General features: G+C 35.0%; 1 protein-coding gene across 1 annotated transcript in view; it reads right to left on the reverse strand.

Annotated features, from left to right (window-relative positions):
- Positions 1 to 1,589: 1,589 nt before the first annotated feature.
- oxsr1b (oxidative stress responsive kinase 1b) overlaps positions 1,590 to 20,134 on the reverse strand; it is a 47,208-nt gene continuing 28,663 nt past the window's right edge. Inside the window, exons 4-18 of the mRNA XM_084102970.1 lie at positions 19,279 to 19,420; positions 12,873 to 12,928; positions 12,244 to 12,353; positions 11,832 to 11,933; positions 11,591 to 11,724; positions 10,704 to 10,752; positions 9,563 to 9,628; positions 9,050 to 9,172; positions 7,384 to 7,419; positions 6,754 to 6,858; positions 6,609 to 6,667; positions 6,402 to 6,454; positions 5,491 to 5,559; positions 3,440 to 3,504; positions 1,590 to 3,132 (exon numbers count right to left, since the gene is read on the reverse strand). Coding sequence (XP_083959096.1) covers positions 3,058 to 3,132; positions 3,440 to 3,504; positions 5,491 to 5,559; positions 6,402 to 6,454; positions 6,609 to 6,667; positions 6,754 to 6,858; positions 7,384 to 7,419; positions 9,050 to 9,172; positions 9,563 to 9,628; positions 10,704 to 10,752; positions 11,591 to 11,724; positions 11,832 to 11,933; positions 12,244 to 12,353; positions 12,873 to 12,928; positions 19,279 to 19,420 — 1,244 coding nt within the window. The 3' untranslated portion in view covers positions 1,590 to 3,057. The remainder of the gene's footprint in view (positions 3,133 to 3,439; positions 3,505 to 5,490; positions 5,560 to 6,401; positions 6,455 to 6,608; positions 6,668 to 6,753; positions 6,859 to 7,383; positions 7,420 to 9,049; positions 9,173 to 9,562; positions 9,629 to 10,703; positions 10,753 to 11,590; positions 11,725 to 11,831; positions 11,934 to 12,243; positions 12,354 to 12,872; positions 12,929 to 19,278; positions 19,421 to 20,134) is intronic.

Raw genomic sequence — 20,134 nt, forward strand, 5'->3', positions numbered from 1 at the left:
TTGTGGTAATGTGTAAACTGTTGTGATGCTTGTGGGTTAAGCACAATATTTAGACAACAATGTGTGTAACAAAGTAGCCACACTCTCAAGAGAAAAATAAGATGATTATGACAGGACAGGCTATGTGTGTCCATTAATTAATGCCATTGTGTGTCCAAAACTTACTCAATATTTTCAAAAATATTTCTAAACATTTCAAAGGTGAAAAAAATATATATTTTCAAGACGTTTTTTTTTTTTAATAGGGTTTGACCTGTCCTGAATGTGTGCCTTTTAATTAAATATTTAATGTTAGTTTGTTCTTAAGCTGTATTTCTATACTGTAAAACAAAAATGAACAATTTTTTTTTGTATGAATACAGCTCTGTGGGAAGCATAATATGCAAATACATTAACATACAGTAACCGGAGGCATTTTAGGCAGTTTTTAAGCTAATTCTTTATTGATTTTAAAACATGCCTTAAAATTCAAAACAAGCTAAATAAAAATAAAAGAGATAATATAAACTAAAGAAAAAAATATATATTTTACTGACTGTTTTTTGCTTTTCATTTTTTATTGCTTACATTAAACGGTCTGTCCCTGTACTACAACACTGGTCTGCATTAAGAAGAAGCCAAGAGATTTGTGCGACTTTATAAAATGCATATTACTAAGATTGGATATTATTGTTTATATAGCCTACCATATAATCATGTAGACCATATATCTGCTGCATAGCAACCTCAATATTCAAAATTTGAAGCAAAACTCACCTTTTCAAAAGCAATTAAAAAAAATAAATAATTCCCCTACTTTTAGTGGACAGCTTTGTTGTGACTGCAAAGAGGTGAAAAGAAAATACTTGTGCGTTATCAAAGCTTTATTTTACACCTCCTTTTATCTTTTAAATCTTCCCAATAAAACTGGAAAATGTGTAAAATTACTTAATAATTAGTTGTATATATGTGTGTGTGTGTGTGTGTGTGTAGCCTACATATATATATATATATATATATATATATATATATATATATATATATATATATATATATACATACACACACAGCCATTCAAAAGTTTGGAATCAGTAAGATTTTTTTATGTTTTTAAAAGTCTCTTATGCTCATCAAGGCTGCATTTATTTGATTAAAAAAAACAGGAATATTGTGAAATATTCTTACATAAGTAAAATAAAACTGTTAAAATAAGTAAAATAACTGTTTTTTTATATATTTTAAAATGTAATTTATTCCTGTGATGCAAAGCTAAATTGTCAGCATCATTACTCCAGTTTTCAGTCACATGATCCTTCAGAAATCATTCGAATATGCTAATTTGCTGCCCATTAAGAAATATTTCTTCTTATTATTATCATAATAATAAAAAAAGATGCTGAAAATTCACATGAATAAATTATATTTTAAAATATGTTAAAAGTTATTTTAAGTTGTATGTTTTAAAAACATAAAAAATCTTACAGATCCCAAACTTTTAAACGGCAGTGTATGTGTGTGTGTGTGTGTGTGTGTGTGTGTTTTAAAAAGGGCAAAAATCAGGTGAAACACTGCTTTAAATTAATTAAGATAATTAAGATTATTCCAGGCTGTTCTTGCACAGGTAGCGACATGTTTAATGAGATTTCTTGAGTGAAGTAAACAACCTCTCACATGAGTTCTAAGGAAAACTTCAGAAGTTCAGGACAGACCTGCTGGAAACATCAGGCAAATATAGGCCACCTAAGACCCCGCTGTGATTACAGGCACCCTCATAGACAAATAAGACAAACCAACAAAACTCACAATGTGTCTTTTGTAACCGACACCACCTCCCATCACCTTATTTATGGAGAACACAAAGGCCATGAGTGAAGCATCCCATATAAAATCAAACCCATGGCAAATTACATTATTTACATGTTCAATCGAGATCAGAAATACACATGAATACTTAAGAGTTCAATAGCAGAACAGAAAAAAAACCAAACACCAAAGTTTCATCAGGTACCTCACGTACGTCTACCTTTTTCAAAAATCTAAATCGCTTAGACAGAAACTTATAAAAAAAATGAGCAGAAGTGACCGATAGTCAAAAATTTAAAACCAAAATGCACAAATTAATGTGAAATCTAAAAAAAAGGGAGAGATATGGTTGATGCAAATGTGTGGAAACATTAAGGCAATAACTTTTAGAGCAGCGTGGGGTAGTAACATTTGCAAATGTGCCCTGTTGAGACAGCGCACACACACACACACACACACACACACACACACACACACACAAATAAAATAAACAAGGAAAAAGCAGCAAAATAAACCAGCTTTTAGGAGTGTTCGTCGAGGCTCAATGACACTGAATAGATCATTTAATCTTATTTAGCAAATCTGTGTTGCGTCTGAAATAAAGGATATCGTACAATGAAGAAATCAGACTCTATATAACATGCGAGAATGGAAAAGTAGTTTTTGAGCTGAATCCGAATCTCTGACATTTCTAAACCAGATTCTGTAAATGTTCATCAAGCTGGTTTAAATGAACCCAAGTAAATAATGCAAGCGGTCTGATAAAACATGCTAGCTGCTTCTCTTTAAAGGTGTAGAAAAAAAATACAAGTAAAAAAAATGCTATAGCTACTGCAAACCCATTCACTCGTTTCCTCTATTAACGTTCCATTCTCCTCACATGCACACAGGCATTTTTACATTTCGTTTTTTTGGGGTGTCAGTCCAGATTGTGCAAAAATAGAACAAACATAGAAAGAAAAAAAAGAGGAAAAGAAAGAGAAACATTAAAAGAGCACTAAGGTTATATCTGGTTATGATAATTGCATCCTTGGATGAATCAATCGTAAACTTTATTTGAAAGGATTCCTACAAATTCTGATCTTTGTGCAACTCTGCTGTGGGCCATTTGAAATCCTATGGGCTGCGCAATGGTACTTTTCTCTTTGGCAACAGTGGTTTCTTGAGGGCAATTGAAAGAGGAAAAAAAATATCAATGTGTCATTCATTCATGTTGGTAGTGTTGGTTTGTTTTCACATTTGTAGGCAAGTCATGGTCCCGCACAGAGCCAAAGTTTAGCTAATGCTAAGCTGAGCAAATCCCAAGAGTTTGACATCATCGGGAATCTCAGAGCCTTCAACCCCAGATGCCTGGAAAACACCACGCATGACGTGTTACTGCAACACACGATTGAGGATTTAAGGCCCGTTCACACCAAACTAACTATATTAGCGTCCGCTAAGCAGGATGAACTCTGATTGGCTGTCAAGGTTTTTATCGTTCATCAGCTAGAAAAAAAAAATCGTTCTGAAAGTGATTCCAATAATATCGTTTCTCTGTGCCCTTGTAGTTATAGTGGTGTGATGATTTTTATAACTATATCTTTATTGTTATAGTTATTGTCCTTGATGTGAACAGGCCTTTACACACAGTGGGTTTAACTGAACAGTCACCTACCAGTTTAAATGTGACATTTTTATTGGAATGAGGCTCTTCAACTATCTTCTGCAAATTAGCAGCCACTGGAATGACACAAAACAGAAGTTTAGGACTAAAACCATGATTTATTTTAAGTTTTATTTTACCTTTTTAAATGATTTGAAATTGCCATTTATTTTCTTCACACATAACATCGCCATTTTACAAGCAGTTTAAACAGATGTTAATTTCAGTAAAAATCTGCACAAGTTATAGTTAATTTTTTTTGGGAACTCTAATAAAGTATTTAATTAAAAACTATATTATAAGCATAAATTAGAGTGAATTTTATATGATTATTATAACTGGAATTCTAAAAACAAATATATATAAATATATTTTTAAAAACAGGAAAAAAAAAATTATATATATATATATATATATATATTTGGTCAAAACAGCAATATTGTAAAATATTACAATTTAAAATAACTGATTTCTATTGTAATATATTTTAAAATGTATTTTATTCCTGTGATGGCAAAGCTGAATTTTTATGGAGCTAGAATTGTGTCTTTATTACATGCGAGGAAATAAATGATCTGAGAGAGAAAAAAAAAAGTTTTGAGAGAAAGTATTTTCTCATAGAACATAAAAAAAATTGAAAAAACTTTGAAAAAAACTCTCAAATATATATTTTTTGCTATCAGTGTGAAACTTTTTCTCAAAAAAAAAAAAAGTGTTTCTCTCAAAACGCTTTTCTTTGCTCTCGATGCAATTTCTTGCTCTCGTGTCAGGACTTTGCTTTCGCTGTGAAAATTGTGTCATGGGCGGGGCCACGTTCCTATTGGCCAGTCGGGTGAGCATCGTCTTGACTTGGGAGTCGAACTGAATCATTACACCATTGTTCGGTTCACCGGCAGATGCCGCCTCTACCTTAGTTGAGCACGGACACTCCAGTGTTTGGGTAAGATGATGACACACACAACACAACTCGATGGGTAGCTGGCTGAGCAAGTTCATTCATCTATGCCGGTGAACCGAACGGCGGTGCTCACCCGACTGGCCAATAGGAATGTGGCCCCGCCCATGACACAATTTTCACAGCGAAAGCAAAGTCCTGACACGAGAGCAAAAAATTGCATCGAGAGCAAAGAAAAGCGTTTTGAGAGAAACACTTTTTTTTTTTTTTTTTTTTGAAAATGTTTACACACTGATAGCAAAAAATATATATTTGAGAAGTTTTTTTTCAAAGTATTTTGAGAGAGATTTTTTTTTCTCAGAAATAATTTTAAAAATTTCAAATTTATATTTGTTTATGTTCTATGAGAAAATACTTTCCCTCAAAACTTTTTTAGCGCAATTTTCCAACGGACAAAATTGCGATTGTTAACTCATGATTTCTGTTCTGTCTGTGCGCACCAATCTTGCACTTCTATCTCCTCCTCAACCAGACCACCTAGAGACTTCGGGTTTTCGGCATTATGTTAAGGAAGGTCTAATCTCGGGAACGAAAAAAAAATAAAAAAAATAAAAAAATAAAAACCATAAAAAGATTTACTATCTCTTAGTGTTGTGATCCCATGACGTCAGAAAATTGCGCTAAAACACTCACTGAGTTTTTATTACTTGTTTTAGTCTCAAATATGATTTTTTGCTATTGGTATGAAAACTTTTTCTCTCAAATATTCTTTTTTCTCTCATGAAATGCTTTTTTGCTATCAGTGTGATAACTTTTTCTCTCAAACTTTTTTTTCTCTCTCACATCATTTATTTTCTCGCATGTAATAAAGACACAATTCTAGCTCCATAAATTTTCAGCATCATTACTCCAGTCTTCAAAAATAATTCCAATATGCCATTTTTCTGCTCAATAAACATTTCTTATTATTATCATTAATGTTTAAAACAATTGTGCTGCTCAATATTTTTGTGGAAACCGTGATACATTTTTTTTTTCAGGATTCTTTGATAAATAAAACAACTTTCATTCAAAATAGATCTCTTTTGTAATATTATAAATGTCTTCACCTCTGATCAATTTAATGCCTTCTTGCTCAATGAAAGTATTAGTACCTTAAATACCTTACCTATAACTAAATCTCGCCCATCTACCAAGCCAGCCGATACCAGTTCCTGAGAAACCCCATCTGCTGTGTCTACAAACAGAGAACATGAATGTGATGCATTTATTCCACTTTGAAATGATTTGTTTAGAGCAACAAACTTTGAGCATGACAAACTGCAACATCCTGGATATTTGAACTGACAAGGTTGTAGATCTTCTGACAACTTAACTGCACACATCATGCTTACACACTGTAGTCAATACAGACGGCAGAATGAAGACGTGTTCAGGCAGAAGAACATTCTCACACAGGCCAACTATGCGCATATCACTAAATGTTTTATTTTGGGAAAATTCCCAACGTCACTCTGACAAAACGCAGATGCGGCAGGCTCTTTGACATCTGATGGGGTAGAAAAATGATGCTCATGCTTTTCTTGGGCCTTTCTGCAGGAGGGCAAAACACTGAGATAAACAGGAACTGATTCTAAAAGGGTGTTAAATTGATTTTTACAGGCAAAAAACATTGGACAAAAGAACTGCCCAAGTGTGTCGTAAATCGTAATGATTGAGATGTTCACCGCCCTTGACAAATGTGACAACTGTCAACCATAACATTCAGTGTTTTTTCATAAGAGTTGTGAAAAAAATCAGACAGTTTGGGAATAAATCTTAAAGGGATACTCCATCTAAAAATGTGAAGTTTTGTGTGGTTTTTGAAGTGTCAACTTTGAGGAACTCGTTTTATGGACTCGCAGAGATGGATTATTTCAAGTTCATCTGAAGAAAGAAAGTCATATACATCTGGTACAGCATTGGGCTGAGAAAATGATGAGAGAATTTTAATTTTAGGGTGGAATATCCCTTTAAGAGTGTATTATGTGGATTTATTCAAGTGCAATTATTGCAAGACTACTAGCCATGTGTCTTTACCTCTGCCAGGCATGAACTCAAATCGGATGTCGTTCAGTTCCTTTTTCAAGTTTCTGTAGGACAGGAGGAGAAATATAAGTCATCTACTGCTTCTGTTTACACTTTTAATAATACAGGTTCTTTATTGGCATTGATGATTCTATGGAGAACCTTTAACATTAATAGAACCTTATAACTCCAAACATAAGAGCAGCAAACACAACTTACCTTAACCTTAATACTAAACTGATGGGGGACTGGGGGGCATCGCCTCCAGGAACTGGGGCCTACAGATAGAGACAGCTTCATTTAAAAACTGAGGTGGCCTAATAACTGAATGTTGAAATGCTTGATGATACAACAGCTACTGTACCTGCGCAGGCTGTGAAGGGGTTGTAGTATGTTGAGTGTTGGCCGGGCCCTGGCCAGCAGCTTGAGGTATTTCAGGCTGGAGGTGACTGCTGAAAGGCTGGAATATCTGCAAATACATACATAGACCCACACAAACATTTAGTAATTGCGTTATAAATATATAAATATATATATAAAAAAAATCCAAACTCTGGTCATTATAAAATATAATACATTGAAATAATACCAACATTAAATGAAATGTCTGGAATGGAATACCAATTTACTATTTAGTGGATGCTGTGCAGTGTACACTATTCTTAAAAGAATATTGTATACACTGCATGTGAGTGGCGTCGAGTTGTAGCTTGTGAAAAAAAGGCTATTTTGCTTGTTTTAAGCCAGTTTTATTTAAGAATAATTGTAGTTTAAATCCTTAATATTGTAATACAAATACAGCCAAATCAATTCAGATGTTTAATTACTTTTTACAAAATGCATTGCAGGATACAGTAGTCTGCAATACTTTGCCAAATACATTAGATCATTTAAATATTTCATGCATACAAAAAAATGCATGATATGACAATTATGCATTATAGTACATACAGCAGGAATCGTAAGAATTAGTATGTAGTAATGGTTTACATACCTCTATATTCTGGAGTCCTTCTCTTACTCTTGGTGACTGTGTGAGAGAGATAGAATGGGCAAAAGTCAAAGGTCAAAGTCTTCTGTAATAATATATAATTGTTTGGGTTACTGTAATGCAGCGTTGGATTTAAACACACTGTAGTAAGGAATGAAGCAGGGAGTTAAGGCCCTTCATGAGCATTTCATTTTATACATTTACTATAATATCCTTTATTATAGCAAAATATACCAAATTACAGTTTATATCCACAATATCTGCTTAGAAAATATTCTATTCAACAGTATGCACTACATCCAAAGGATTCTCCCCCCCCCCCCACCACCAAAAAAAAACAAAACCACACTTAAACACTTCCACCAAAACTGAGTAGTATTCAGACTTACACTGCCGTTTAAATGTTTAGGTCAGTATTTATTTATTTATTTTAAATAAATGAAAAAATGTATTCAGCTATAATACATTCAATTAATCAAAAGTGTCAGTAAAGACATTTATAAGGTTTAAAAAAATCATTCTGCTGAAACTTCAGCTTTGCAATGACAGGAATAAATTACATTTTAAAATATATATAAAAACAAAACATAATAATTCATAATATTACTATTTTTACTGCATTTTTAATTCATTTATTTATTTATTTTGATCAAATAAATGCAGCTTTAGTGAACTTAAGAGACTTAACTAATAAAAATGTTTTTACGAACCCTAAACTTTTGAACGGTAGTGTACATAATGATATGACATGATATCTAAGGTATTTGGCCATATTACTAGTGACCAAACTGGAATCCAAAAATCATTTAGTGACCAGAAGTGGCCATAATTCATGTTAGTGCCTCAATCAGCAGAAGTCTCATTACGAGGCTGTTAAACAGAATTTGGTTGGTTATCAAAGGTCATTGATTTGGTCAGTATTTCAAAGTTGTAAATAAAAACACAATACAGATGGCGTCCAGGAAGCACACATCACTATTCAGTCAGTCTCTGCTTTTTTCTAGCAAGAATTGGTTACACTTTTTTTGCTTTACACAAGTTTAGTAATTGAGATTAGAGTGAGTGGTCAAGCTTAAGTAGATATTTCAGTATTTTTGTGATCTCAAAAGGCACATATAAGCTATGGGTTCATAATGAGCAGGGGATACGGAACAAAAGTTATCGCAATAAGCCATCTAAATGCTTTTATACTGTACATGATTATTTCTTGCATAGATAAACAGATTATCACAGGTGAAGGTGCAACGGTCATCCTTAACCAACCAGAACTCTAGTATCTTTATTGTCTTGGTCTTTAAAGCTGGATAACAAGAATATCACCAGATACTGTATATTATGCTCTCTGAACAAATTCAATTCCTCTTTATCTAGCACTTCCTACACGTCCAAATGCTGTGTTTGACTGAGTGTGCTTCCTTGTTAAGGTGAGCCATCTGTATCAGTGGGAAAACTGAACAACCCTGGGTGGGGGCAGCTCAAGAGGCTGAGAGAAACGGACTTGTCGCCTTGTCGACTTCGACTGCTGCTCCTTTAGCGGCGAACAAAAAACACAGAGCCCAGGGATGAGAGGTGCCACAACAGCAACACCATTACAAACACCACAGACAAACAAAGAGTGCAGAGAGAGGGTGGGTTGGTGGGTGTGGGTGTGTGTGTGTGTGTGTGTTACCCGTAAGGCAGCAACAGCAGCTTTGCCCTCCTCGCTCTCCTCATCCAGTTCATCATCGCTCCATTCCCACTCTCCATCTTCTGTTTTATGGAGTCTCCCACTGGAGCCAGGAACTCGCCGTACCTACACACATACACACACACATATACATATACATACATGTGTTTATACAGACATGCGTATAGAAGAGCAAAATATGTTTAGGTTAAATTTTGTATTTATCTATTAAAAGTTAAAACAAAATCTAATTAATATTTTAATTATACTATATTTATATATATTTAAAAAAAGAATCAAAATGAATACATCTAATTATCTTTTTCCAAACTGATTTGGGATATTCTTTATTGTCCCTGAAGTGATTTTGATTTGTGGTGCTGTAAATATACATAAAAATTGGCTAAATCGTCATAATACAGTATATAAAAATGAGCAGTATATAGTAAAAATACATATATGGTAAAAATTAAAACATCATAAAAGATCAAAATAATAATAAAACATTTTCCTCACCTTTCTCGCTCTCTCTGTAATTGTAGGTGCTCTATGTAATAATTTCTCCTGCAGGAATTCATTATTCTGCCAAACAAAATGGAACATTAATATTTTTCTAAATTATGCAAATAATCACCAATTAAGGTTGAAATTCTAATTCAACTCCAGCCCCCTACTGGGCATGTGGGGTAAGATCTGAGTACTCGACGCTGGAAGGAGAGAGATCTGGCTTGATTCGAATAGTAAAAAGAGAAATCCATTTGGCAGAGAGTTTATCAGCCAGTTGGAAAAGGATGCTGGGATACTTATCCCTGCTTTTAGACTCCGATATGACGGCCCAGTAATGAGAGGAATGCTGGACTGAACTCAATAATGATTCATTTACATGGGGGGAGTGTAGAGGTATTCATACACAGACACACACACACACACACACACACACACACACACACGGGACATTGCAAAGTCTTCTGTTGTATTTATATGCGGCTAGTTATAAATGCTATACCCTAACAGAAAACTTTCTGCATTTTTATAATTAAAATAAACATTTTATTTACTTTATTTTTATGCCGTTTTCTTGCAAAAGAGGATGTCCCCGAAATGAGGTTTTGGGAGACTTCTGAAGGGTCAATACACACTTCACACGTCAAGGATATGAAAAGATAAAAAGCACCATAAACGTATCATTTAAAATGTATTTTTGTAACATGAAATTTAAGTTATTATGCATTGGGATTCAAATATGTTGTGAAAGCTATCATTAGGATTAAACTTTATTTTACAGTACGTGTACTTACCTAAGAAATGCTGGGTAATATAAGGTAACTACAGGGGTTAAGGTTAGGTGTAGGTTCAGTGTTAGTACCAAGTTATTGTAATTACTGTGATAAGTATGAACATGGGGAACAGGACTGTAAAATAAAGTTCAACCCTCATATTAAATAATTGGTGCTTTTTTGTTGTTTGGAGCTTGACAGTGGTCACTATGAACCGTTGATGTATGAAAAACATTCAAAAGTCATACAAGTGTGGGACAGCATGAGGGTGAGTAAATGATGACAGATCGCTCCGACAACTATCCCTTTAAGACTTTCATAAAAAAAACATGGAACAATAAAATAAACCAAAAACAATGTCCTGAAAGTAAGATTCTTACCTTGGCTTTCTGGAAGAATTTATGTTTTAAGAGTTCTGATGATGTTGGCCTAAAAAGCAAACACTATTGAAATATATTTGTTGTAACTTAAAGTGTTATAAGGGAATATCAACATTAACAGTCACAAACATTTTTTCCTAATTAAAATGTTTTACACGTAAATGACTTTTAAAAAGTGTTTAAAATCATATGAGCCAAATAAAAGCTGTTTCATTTTACATTTAGCAGGTAGTGGTGGCTGCCATGCTGAATATTACAGAACATATAAACATACAGTACTGTTCAAAAGTGTGGGGTCAGTAAAAAAAAAAAAAATGTTTAAAGAAAGAAAGAAATGAACTTTCATTAAGCAAGGATGTACAGATATTACAAAAAGTTTTACAAATAAATCTGTTCTTTTAAACTTTCTATTCATCCCCAAAAAAAATGTATCAAAGTTTTTACAAAAATATGAAGCGGCACAAATGTTTTCAACAATGATAATAATAACAACAACAAAAAAAGGTTTTTGAGCACCAAATCAGCATATTAGAATGATTTCTGAAGGATCATGTGACACTGAAGAATTAATTATATATACATATACATATAATATATATATATACAATTATATATTAATTATATAAAATTAAGCTTTGATCACAGGAATAAATTACATAATAAATAAACGGCGCAATTCCAAGCTTTTAAAAGCTTTTAAAAAATGTTAGATTTAACAATATTAATATTTACTGTATAATTATTGTTATTTTTTATCAAATAAATGCAGTATTACTGAACATAAGAGGATTTTCAAAAACATTTAAAAAGTCTTCCTGAACCCAAACTTTTGAATGGCAGTGTATTTGTATCCCACGACCCCACAAGAACTAGGCTCTGCTCAGCACCTTTTCTCTGGCTCCTTCTGCAAACACAACGAGAGCATCTTCCTCAAAGATTTCCCGTATTTCTTCACCATCTCTTTGTCCGTGATTCCAGTCTCGAGGCAAGGCGGATCATTCTGCAGGGTCAACATCAACACCTGCAAACACACACAGAGATCTCTGAAACACCCAACATGCCATCAAACAACATGTTTCTCATTAGAGTCATTAGAGCTCGTATGGGACTGCATCTCCTGCTCCTCACCTTCATAGGAGGGTATTTGTGGTAAGGAGCGGAGCCTGTGGCCAGCTCGATGGCTGTGATCCCAAAACTCCAGATGTCTGCTTTGAAGTCGTAACCTTTCACCTGCACACAAACAGTCACAGATTTGTTTAACACGAGAGATGCATCCATATGCCAGCAGTTACTGGCAATTTTACACCACATTGAAGTCTTTAGACTTCATAACAGCTTTAATTGTCCGTGTAATTCACTCCATATACAGTGAGGTCCAACAGTCTGAGGCTACTGGCGAAAACGCGCCCATTTTGCATTATTCTAATCGAATCTTCCATGTGATCTCAGGACCTTTAAAGCGCACTGTATCTTCTTCACTGGAATCAAGAGTTTGCATGTCATTCGTTTTATGATGTGGTTGTAGGGTGGAAATACTTACTTGCTCCATCACCTCTGGAGCCATCCAACACGGCGTTCCCACAAACGTCTTCCGCACTTTATTTCGAGTCATGTCACCACCAGTGGCTAAGAAGGCACTTACTCCAAAATCTAAAGAAATAAAAATAAACAACAACAAAATCACTCATCAAAATGTTAAATAAATATCCAATAAGTACGTGTTTTTGTCTAATAAGCGAGTAAGTAATCTTAACGTCTAATAAGCAAGTACTTTATTGTCAGTGTTTACAATTACAATAAAATTCAGTGTGGAAACTTACAGAGTGGGCACTAAAACATTGCACTTAAAAATAAATAATGTAATACAATTTAAGTTTAAAATAATAAGTAAAAAAGTATTCAGATGTATACAATCATATTATTTCAACGTTGATAATAATATAATGAGAAATGTTTCTTGAGCAACAAATCAGGATATTAGAATGATTTCTGAAGGATCATGTGACACTGAACACTGGAGTAATGATGCTGAAAATTCAGCTTTGACATCACAGGAATAAATCATGCTTTAAAATATAGTTAATTTAAATTTTAATAATATTTCTTTATTATTATTATTATTATATTCTGGACTATAATGGGCAGTAGTGTTAAACAGAAAGTTGGCACCTGCGATTTGCACTGACCCGTCCTCCCCCAGCAGGATGTTTCCAGCTTTAAGATCCCTGCAGACAAACACACACAGATGAATACAGATGTGGATCGCACTGGTCAGACAACAGTTTCATGAAAAAGGATAATAATAAAGACCTATTAAAGGGGGATTCAACCAGAATGAAATAAATACAAACAATATGAGTGCATGATGTTTCTGTGTGTGGCTGGTACCGAGAGCAGCATCCAAACATCTGTGGTCATGGTGTCGAACTCCTTGCAAACAATATGAACACTATATCTGTCCTTCTGCCCTGTGTTTAACACTCAGCTGAAAGCCAGCAGACATCTCTCCTCCAGAACTGATGATCAAGTCATGTGTGTGTTTGTGTAACACAGAGTTCGAGAATCTGCACTTTTTGCTTCACTGCAAAAGTACAGTGCGTTTTCTATCTAACTGGCAAAGCTGAGACTAATTAGGAGACTAATGAATGGTGCATTGGATATTCTTGAGAATAATTCATGTTTACAGTCACGCTTTATGATACGGTAGACATTCAGGTTCTGCGTCCTTGTATATAAAGTCATTTCAGTGTGCTGATTATTTGCAGTTGTGGGGAAGAAAATATTAAAAATGAACCAGCCAAATGCTGTCAGAAATGTTGTGTCTATATAAAAGCAAAATCACTCTTGCAATATTCGTTGGATATTCAGAACTCTTGTGTGATATTATATTTAAGACTTAAGATGCTAGTGGAACCCATCAGAATATATTTAACATGATTAAATTCAGCTCACATGAACATTTAACTCATGTTTATTCATTTTGATGTATTACTTTCATTATTTATTACATTATTTATTTATTAAAATTAGTGCTGCTGTCAAACCAATTAAATCACATCTAACATAAAAGTGAGTAAATTTCTAAGATATATATGTGTGTGTGTGTGTGTGTGTGTGTGTGTGTATATATATACACACACACACTTATACATACACACACGTCACGTACATACATATACTGTATGTATATATACAGACACTTCATCTATGTATGTGTGTGTGTGTGTGTATATATATAACCTGATTATACACACACACATACATATACATATATATATATATATATATATATTTAAAAACTTTTAATGTTAGATGTGATTAATCGCGATTAATCGATCTGACAGCACTGCACAATACATCTAGTGTGATGAGCCTGTAATCTTAGAATTTTAATTTCTTGCATTATATGTTACTGTCCAGCTGGGGGCAGCAGAGATATGAACTAAACTGAAGATGAAGATGAAGAAAGAAAGTAAATTCATATTTGAACATAATAAGAAGACTTTGTTTCTGTTATCATAACAGTCACATTCTCTTGCCATGACGATATGCAATTATGCGCTTCAGGGGTGCAAAACCATAATTGCAACCTTTCTGCAGTATGAGCCCACACACACACACACACACACACACACAGACCAACATATTCTGAGAGGTCCCAGTTATTCACTCCTGCTGGGCAAATCAAAACATACTAACACATGTCCACTCCAAACTCATACACATTCAGAGGTGTTCTTGAAGAAGAGTAAAAGATGTTTGGAGACTATTAGTGGTCGGTAGCACTCCTGCTGTCTGTGAGCACAGCTGATAACCGCTCGCATGTTTATCAGACAGGGCACTGAGAAGAGAGAACATGTCTGATTTGGAAAACGAGATATAAATATTGAAGAACAAGGTGGAATGAACAGGATATGTGGTTTATCTGTGTGTGAACGGTACAGAATACTGAAGAAAACCATGTGCATATGGTTTTCTTCAATTACAGGCACATTTATGACCCAGGGGCTGAAGTTGAACAGCTGAGCAGATTGTGCTATTGTAATGCTATAATTATTTATTTTCACTTTTTAAAAGCAAGATTAAAATGGTATATATTGTATTAAAACAATTATATATACACAGTTGTGGTCAGAATTAATGGCACCGCTGGTAAATTTTATCAAAAATGGCTGTAAAAAAATAAATAAATCTGCATTGTTTATCCTTTTGATCTTTCATTCAAAAAATCTCAAAAATCTAACCTTTCATTGAAGTAAAATAATTGAAAGTGTGTGTGGGGGGGGGGGGGGGGCTCACATTATGAAATAAATGTTTTTCTCCAAAACACGTTGGCCACAAATATTGGCACCCCTAGAATTTTTTACGAATAAAATATCTCTGAAGTGTATTCCCATTAATATTTACTTTTTTCACCCTAGTTACCAGGGTGACTAGGAACATGAAATTGTCTAGCTATGACTTCCTGTTTCACATGAGTTTAAATATGAGGAAACACAAAGGTCAAATTCCCTTAATCATCATCACAATGAGTAAAACCAAAGAATATAGTTCTGATGTGCATCTAAAGATTGTTGAGCATCACAAAATAGAAATTGGCTGTAAGAAAATAGCTAAAGAATTGAAAATCCCCATTTTGACCATCAGGGCAATAATTAAGAAGTTCCAATCAACTAAAGATGTTACGAATCTGCCAGGAAGAGGACGTGTGTCTGTATTGTCTTAATGGACGGTGAGGAGGAAAGTTTGAGTGGCCAAAGACTCTTCAAGGATCACAGATGGAGAATTGCAGAGATTACTTGAGTCTTGGGGTCAGAAAGCCTAAAAAACATTATCAAACAACCCCTACACAACCACATGTTGTTTGGGAGGGTTTCAAGAAAAATCCTCCTCGCTCCTCCAAAAATAAACTCCATATTCAGTTGTCAGACTGGACTGGATTCTGTAGTCAGATGAAACAAAAAAAAGGGCTTTTTGGCAGAAAACTCACCAGATGTGTTTGGTGCAAACATGGATAAAAAGTACCCCATGCCTACGGTTAAATATACTGCTGGATCTTATATGTTGTGGGCCTATTTTTTTGCTGGAGGTCCTGGACATCTTGTTCAGATACATGGTATTATGGATTCTAGCAAATACCAACAGATAAAAATAAAAAAAATAATAAAAAAAATCAAACTGACTGCCTCTGCTAGAAATCTTATAATGGGCCGTGGTTGGATCTTCCATCAGGACAACGGTCCAAACAAACATAAAAATCAACACAAAAATGTGTTACGGAGCACAAAATGAAGCTTCTGCCGTGACTGTCATGACTGTCGTTCTGCCATGACCGTCCCAGTTCCCTGACCTGATGAGTGGAGTGAACTGAAGAGAAGCAGCGCCAACATGGATCATAATTATACATATATATTTTCTTTTTGTGAATTTTTATTTGACAAATAGGCATATTCTGGCTGGAAATGACACAAAAAGGTGACAAAAGAAAGTAAGACATTATGTTAAAATAACCTTTAAAAACCCACCATAAATATACTATTAATTTAACTTTTAAAAGTAATGTTTTATTATCAATTATTATAACTAAAATAAAAATAAAAATCTTCTATGTTTTTACTATGTTTTCCAGCTTGTGCTATTCAAGACAATGTTTGAAACTTTGTACTGCAAGCAGTTCTCATGTTATTGCCTCAAGATGAATCCCATTGTATTTGTCATTTGTTAGTCACTTTGGATAAAGGCGTCTGCTATGTACATATGTAAAATATTCATTTTATTTATTACTACCACCACTAAAGCAAATGAGACTGCCACTTAATAAATAGTTTAAAAATGTTGTTTCAATCTGCATCGACAATGACAAATGTTTATTTTTTTAGTGTAAGTGCCAGCTCATATTTTATTTCACAAAATTAGAAACTTGGAGGACAAGGAAGCCTTGGAAGATTATTAGAGGAATGATAATCATACTACAGGGTTCAAACTTCCCAGAAAGCAACTGCATCACCATATAAAACCCAGATGGTACTAGGCAATCCAAAGAATGTCAGAACAATTGGTTTCCTGAGATCTAAGCGATACAGATCTCTTACAGCCTCAGCAATGATGTCACCCCTCTGTGGGAGCCATGACAACGTGTTCTGGTTTCCCCAGCTGACACTCATAACAAAGAAAGCCTCAGTGTGAGGACAGACCCAAAGAGTCCATCTGAGTCCAAGAGAAGCTCAAAGCTCTACATCGACAGATTGTTCTTAAACTGAGGCGAGGGTGAAAGACTGTACGAGAAGCCACGAGGGAGAGAGTAGATGGGCGAGATGATTTTTACATCCATCTGCTGGACTTCACAGGGCAGCGAGGATGATGAAGAATTTTGCTGCTTCACTCCCTTTTGACAACTGACCTCATGCCAGCCTTAAGCCACAGTGTCTAATTGCATCCTCCAGGGATGTAGAGGGTATCGTGTGACTCCCTCCTTGCGGCACACACACACACACACACACACACACAAACACAGAAAAAACTGAGACAGACTAAATCCAGAAGAACTGCGGGAACGTCTCCAAGATGCTTGAAGAAACCTTCCTGCAAAGCTACCTGAAAAACTATGCGCAAGTGTACCTTGACAAAAGCCGTTTTAAACGCAAAGGGTCGTTACAGCATATATTGATTTGAATTAATTAATAGAAGTTAAATCATAAATAAATTCAATTTGTGATTTTATTTTTGAAAGCATTCTCACTTTACAGCATTTTAACACAAGTGCCAGTTAAAAACACTCTAACAAGCTTCTAACAAGTCAAAAATGACCTCCCGTCCCTCTGGCGGCACAGCAGAGACCAAAAAGACAAGGTCTCCTTCATTGAGATTCAGAGTCAAGCTTGCAAGTCATGGGTATTTAACCAGACTAAAAGCCTGCGATTTATTTACACTGTGTCTGCTTTAACAGGCCTGTGCGTGTACAGAGGGAACAAGGGATATGAGAAGAAAGCAATTAATATAAAAAGGGAGAGATAGAGAGAGAAACCGACAGTTGATTTAAATTAGCCATCAGTGAGTCATCACCGCAAAGAGTGTATTGACTTCTGAAGATGAATGTCTCAGATAAACTAGCAAAGGAATCTTTGATGAGCTAGTAAAAGATTGGGAATGAAACGGCCATGCTTGGCCTGCATCAACTGAGATTTGTATGTTTTAAAGATTTAATGATAAAAGACTTTAGGGTACGATTAGACTAGAGAGCTCACTCAGTTTTTCCATGGATTTCCATTGGAAACTCAAGCAGATGTTGATTCCGAAGCGGAATTCATTAATTCCATCATTCATCATCTGAGATTAGGCTGATTAAATGGAGTCTCGGTCCAGAGGCATCCTACAGACCTTCTTTGTGTTGAAACCAGTCCAGTCTTAAAGAGACAGTTCATTTCAAAATGAAAATTCCGTCATTATTTACACATTCTCATGTCTTTTTATGTTGTTTTTTCTCTTGTAGAACACAAAAGATTTGTTTTTCCTACACAGATATTTTCCATACAGTAACAGTCTGTACAGCACCATACAACTCTAATAAAAGTGGTCCATATAAAATCTTCCACGATTTTACAAATCTTCTGAAACCTACAATAACTTTGTGTGAAAAACAGGCCAAAACTCAAGTTATTATTCCCTGAAAATCTTCCCCTTCCAGTGAGTGGTTAAAGAAATCACAGAGGCATTTGAATTATTAACAAACAATATCCGATTTGTGAATAAATTGTTCTTTCAAACCAGTTCTTTTGCCTAAATGATTATTTATGGATTCAATTATTCTTACTGGATTTCTTTTTGTTATTTTTGTGATCACTATAAACTTTTATTGTATGGAAAAGAGTTGCATGAATATTCTTTGAAATTCTGTTATCCATTAAACGCATATTTCAAACAAACGCAGTTCACCTTTATTCCACAAGCTGGCAATTTCTGATACACAATGATGAAGTGTTTCACTCATAGTTATGGCAGGCAGAAAACAAAAGAATAGGAAGTATCATCAGCAAAACTTGAAATGGCTCAGCGATTTACTGCAGAGCAAGTACTGAACGCAATCAAATATTAGTGTCACTGTCACTTGATGGTGGATCTGGTGAAGAAGCTGTCAGCGATCAATATACTGATTTTGAAGATGTTGAAAATGATAGATTTGAGAATATGTCTGATATGGTGAATATGAGCCGAATGATGCAGAATGTACTGGGACATGAGCTCTGATAAGGACAGTGATGATGGTATAAAACATCTGCTCAAAATGAACCCTTCCAAGCTCCAAAAGGTGACAAATATGCTTTATTTTATTCTTCTGTAATTGTTACTCTAATATCAGGAGAGTTTTATATTATTTTGACTGGTAGAGTTCCATCAGTGTTAGATATAGATCCGGGTCCCTAAAGACCCAAATATGTAATAATGATTGGCGAAACATTCATGCATTTAAGGGTTAAACAGAAAAAAAACAGCATAGAGGTTTAGAACAACATGACAGGGAGTAAATAACGACAATTTCTAAGTATTCAAAATCTTTTCTAAAAGTGAGAAGTGTTACCTGTGGATCTGGCCATTTTTGTGGAGGTACTCAAGACCCTGAAGGACCTCTTTCAGCACTGTAGCAATACTGGGTTCATCCAGCACACCGGTCTTGTGTTCCCCCTTTGAAATGATGTGCTTTATCACATCTAACACTGAGCCTGCAACAAGGAGAACACAGAGAACTGTTAGTAGACATAAAGTTGTACTGTCATTAGCTTCACAAGTGCACATGCTAGAAGAGCTTCTGTAGAGGGCACATGTTATTTACTAGGCCGTTTTGTGGCAGACTTACTGTCCGATGTTCATCATTCTTGTGCACTAGGCTTGCGTGCATGACCTTAAAGCTTTTCCAGAAGGTCAGACAAAAATGTCATAATCTACAGTGACTTGCTCTGGCTGCTTCCCAAGAATTTTTGTCTTTTTGTGCTGTTTATATTTACAAAGCTTAACTTGATTATGGGACACCCAACAAACCAATATTGTTTCAACCTTGATGGACAGAAATATGGACACCCAAAGTAAATGTTTTAGGAAAACAATCTGTCAATCATTATGTTTCCCATGATATTTAATTAAGGCATATGCAAGAGTCCATGAAGAGAATGTTCAATCTGCAACTTTATCAACCAGTTAGGTCATTTTTTTGAGTTGGAGGATGGCCAGCACCTCCCGCAAACCGCGCAGACAGACAAAATATCCTGAGGGAGCTGATGTAAACGGCATAAACCAAAAAGTCCGCTGGCCTCCATGTGTCAGGGAACGCTCTGAACGGCCTCGTTTCAGACATCAGTTAGACAAAGACAGTCTGTTCATGCAACCACCCTAGAGTTGCATATGTAATTCCTATCCATGTGAAAAGATGGAGAGAGCTG

Source organism: Abramis brama (assembly GCF_963993115.1).
Source record: "Abramis brama genome assembly, chromosome: 24".
NCBI classification, from domain to species: Eukaryota; Metazoa; Chordata; class Actinopteri; order Cypriniformes; family Leuciscidae; genus Abramis; species Abramis brama.